Source organism: Coenobita brevimanus, chromosome 29 (genome assembly GCF_032717465.1).
Source record: "Coenobita brevimanus isolate Jiangsu-jjx chromosome 29, ASM3271746v2, whole genome shotgun sequence".
NCBI classification, from domain to species: Eukaryota; Metazoa; Arthropoda; class Malacostraca; order Decapoda; family Coenobitidae; genus Coenobita; species Coenobita brevimanus.
The window spans coordinates 42,449,109-42,451,762 of NC_136982.1; the positions used below are offsets into that span (position 1 = coordinate 42,449,109).

At 48.3% G+C, this 2,654-nt stretch overlaps 1 protein-coding gene across 1 annotated transcript; it reads left to right on the forward strand.

Annotated features, from left to right (window-relative positions):
* The first annotated feature begins 2,071 nt into the window (after positions 1-2,071).
* On the forward strand, positions 2,072-2,482 carry LOC145395029 (U-scoloptoxin(01)-Cw1a-like). The gene has a single exon (XM_080268773.1). The coding sequence runs from the start codon at positions 2,072-2,074 to the stop codon at positions 2,480-2,482; it is 411 nt and encodes a 136-aa protein (XP_080124899.1).
* Positions 2,483-2,654: the final 172 nt, after the last annotated feature.

Sequence of the window (2,654 nt, forward strand, 5' to 3'; positions counted from 1 at the left end):
CAGAAAGGGAAAGAAAGGAAAGGGGGAGAAGAGATACAGGTCAGAGAGGAGAGAAGTGTGAGAGAGGTCAATGGAGAGAGAGAGAGAGAGAGAGAGAGAGAGAGAGAGAGAGAGAGAGAGAGAAGGGTCAGGGAGATGATGATGAGAAAGGGAGAGAAGGAAGGAGAATGAGGAGAGGGTCAAGAGAGGGGGAGGGAAGGGTCAGTGTGGGGGAGGGGAGGGAGAGGGGGAGGGGAAGGGGGTTTGGGTATATAAAAGGGTTGAGGTGCCTACTTCAAGACTCCACCGTCCTTCCTTCAATTACCAGGTAGAGTCTACACCTGTCACACCACCTCCACACCTGCTACACCACCCCCACACCTGTCATACACCTGCCACACCACCCCCACACCTGTCACACCACCCCCACACCTGCCACATCACCCACACACCTCTCACACCACCCACACACCTGCCTCACCACCCCCACAACACTTACACACCTGCCACACCACCCCCGCACCTGCCACACCACCCACACACCTGTCACACCACCCACACACCTGCCACACCACCCACACACCTGCCACACCACCCACACACCTGCCACACCACCCACACACCTGCCACACCACCCATACACCTGTCATACCACCCACACACCTGTCATACCATCCACACACCTGCCACACCACCCACACACCTCCCATACCACCCACACACCTCCCACACCACCCACACACCACCCACACACCTCCCACACCACCCACACACCTGTCATACCACCCACACACCTGCCACACCACCCACACACCTGTCATACCACCCACACACCTGCCACACCACCCACACACCTGTCACACCACCCACACACCTGCCACACCACCCACACACCTGCCACACCACCCACACACCTCTTACACCACCCACACACCTCTCACACCACCCACACACCTCTCACACCATCTTTCTCTCCTTCAGACGGTTTTTTCAACTGAAGGAAAGCCTCTCGCAGTTAACCCCTTCAGTTTCACGACTCTTAATTTAATCTTGCTCTCTAGACGATTTTATTCAGCGCAAAATAATAATAATAATAATAATAATAATAATAATAATAATAATAAATAATAATAATAATAATAATAATAATAATCCTCAGCTCAGTTGCAGGCCAGGTGTAGTGTTGATTTTGACTAGTAACCAAGGAGACTCATTCCTAGGTGATAAATAAGGCTCGTCTATTTTTATGTAACCATGATAAAGTGTGGTCAGATGCAGGGGTTGAATTTGACTAGTAACCAAGGAGACTCGTTCCTTTCCTCACGCCGTCTGATTTTACACAACCTTGATTTAGAGTTTAAGCCTTGAGTGTTGCCCAGTTCCGTCAGCTACAGTCCTCATTTTATCTATTTATATATCTATCTGTCTATATCTGTCTATCTATCTATCTATCTATCCGTCTGTCTGTCTGTCTGTCTGTTTTTTTGACTTTCATTCTAGTTGGTTCGGTGACTTTTTTTGTCATGCTACCGTCAGACGATTTTGCAATGGTACCGAGAGATTTTTCCCGCCGGAGGGGTTGGATAGTAGTAGTAGTAGTAGTAGTAGTAATAGTAGTAGTAGTGGTAGTAGTAATGGTGATAGTAGTAGTAGTAGTAGTTGTAGTTTTATAGTAGTAGTGGTAGCAACCCTTATGGACTGCAGGCTGATGTTCCCTTTCTTCTCCTCTTTTTCCTCTCCTCCTCCTCCTCCTCCTCCTCCTCCTTTCTACGCTGCATAAAATCGTCTGGAGGTAGCAAGGAAAAAACAAGTCGCTGATCAACAGGTGTTAAGGGTTGAATTGTTGTCTTTGTGGGTGATTTTGTTAGTTCTTAAAATTTATAGTAAGTAATTTGTGGAAAAGGTTACAAGGTGATGATGATGATGATGATGATGATGATGATGATGATGATGATGATGATGATGATGATGATGATGGTGGTTGTTGTTGTTGTTATTATTATTATTATTATTATTACTATCATCATTACCTATAGGCTACTACCACTATTATTATTCTCCACAGCACCACCACACCACCACACCAGTCACCATGCCGCGTCCGTCCCTCCTCCTGCTCCTCCTCTTGCCCTTGCTCACCCTCTCATCGCCTCAGACTGGCTGGCACTTCCCAATTGACTACGAATACCTCCTCTTTAAAGCCCTAGACACATCCTTCTCATGCGACGGGCGCCCATACGGATACTACGCAGATGTGGACAACGACTGCAAGGTGTACCACGTCTGCGTCCCCGTCAGAAACTTTTTGGGAGAACCTGCCGAAGCGAGTCTTATGTATTCGTTCGTCTGCAACAACGGCACTAGTTTTGATCAGGAAAATTTGAACTGCGCGCACACCGACGACGCCCACCCTTGCGAGGACTCCCGTAACTTGTACGATGTGAGCAACGCCGTGTTTAGCCTCGTAGACATCGAGGACGAGGACGAGGACGTGAGGAAGTAGAGGATACACGCTCGAGGACTGATTTTGGAGCATTAACGACGTCCTTAGCCTCCTGGATAACGAGGAGAAGGAGAGTGATGTGAGAAGGTGGAGACCGAGGCGCCCAGAACGATTTCTTATAGTCCTACCTACTCACCCTATCGTTTTCTATGACACCCTGTTTCCTCTGTTT

What these genes read in the sequence shown, in the direction of transcription:
- LOC145395029 (XM_080268773.1), top strand. Translation starts at nt 2,072, where the DNA reads ATGCCGCGTCCGTCCCTCCTCCTGCTCCTCCTCTTGCCCTTGCTCACC.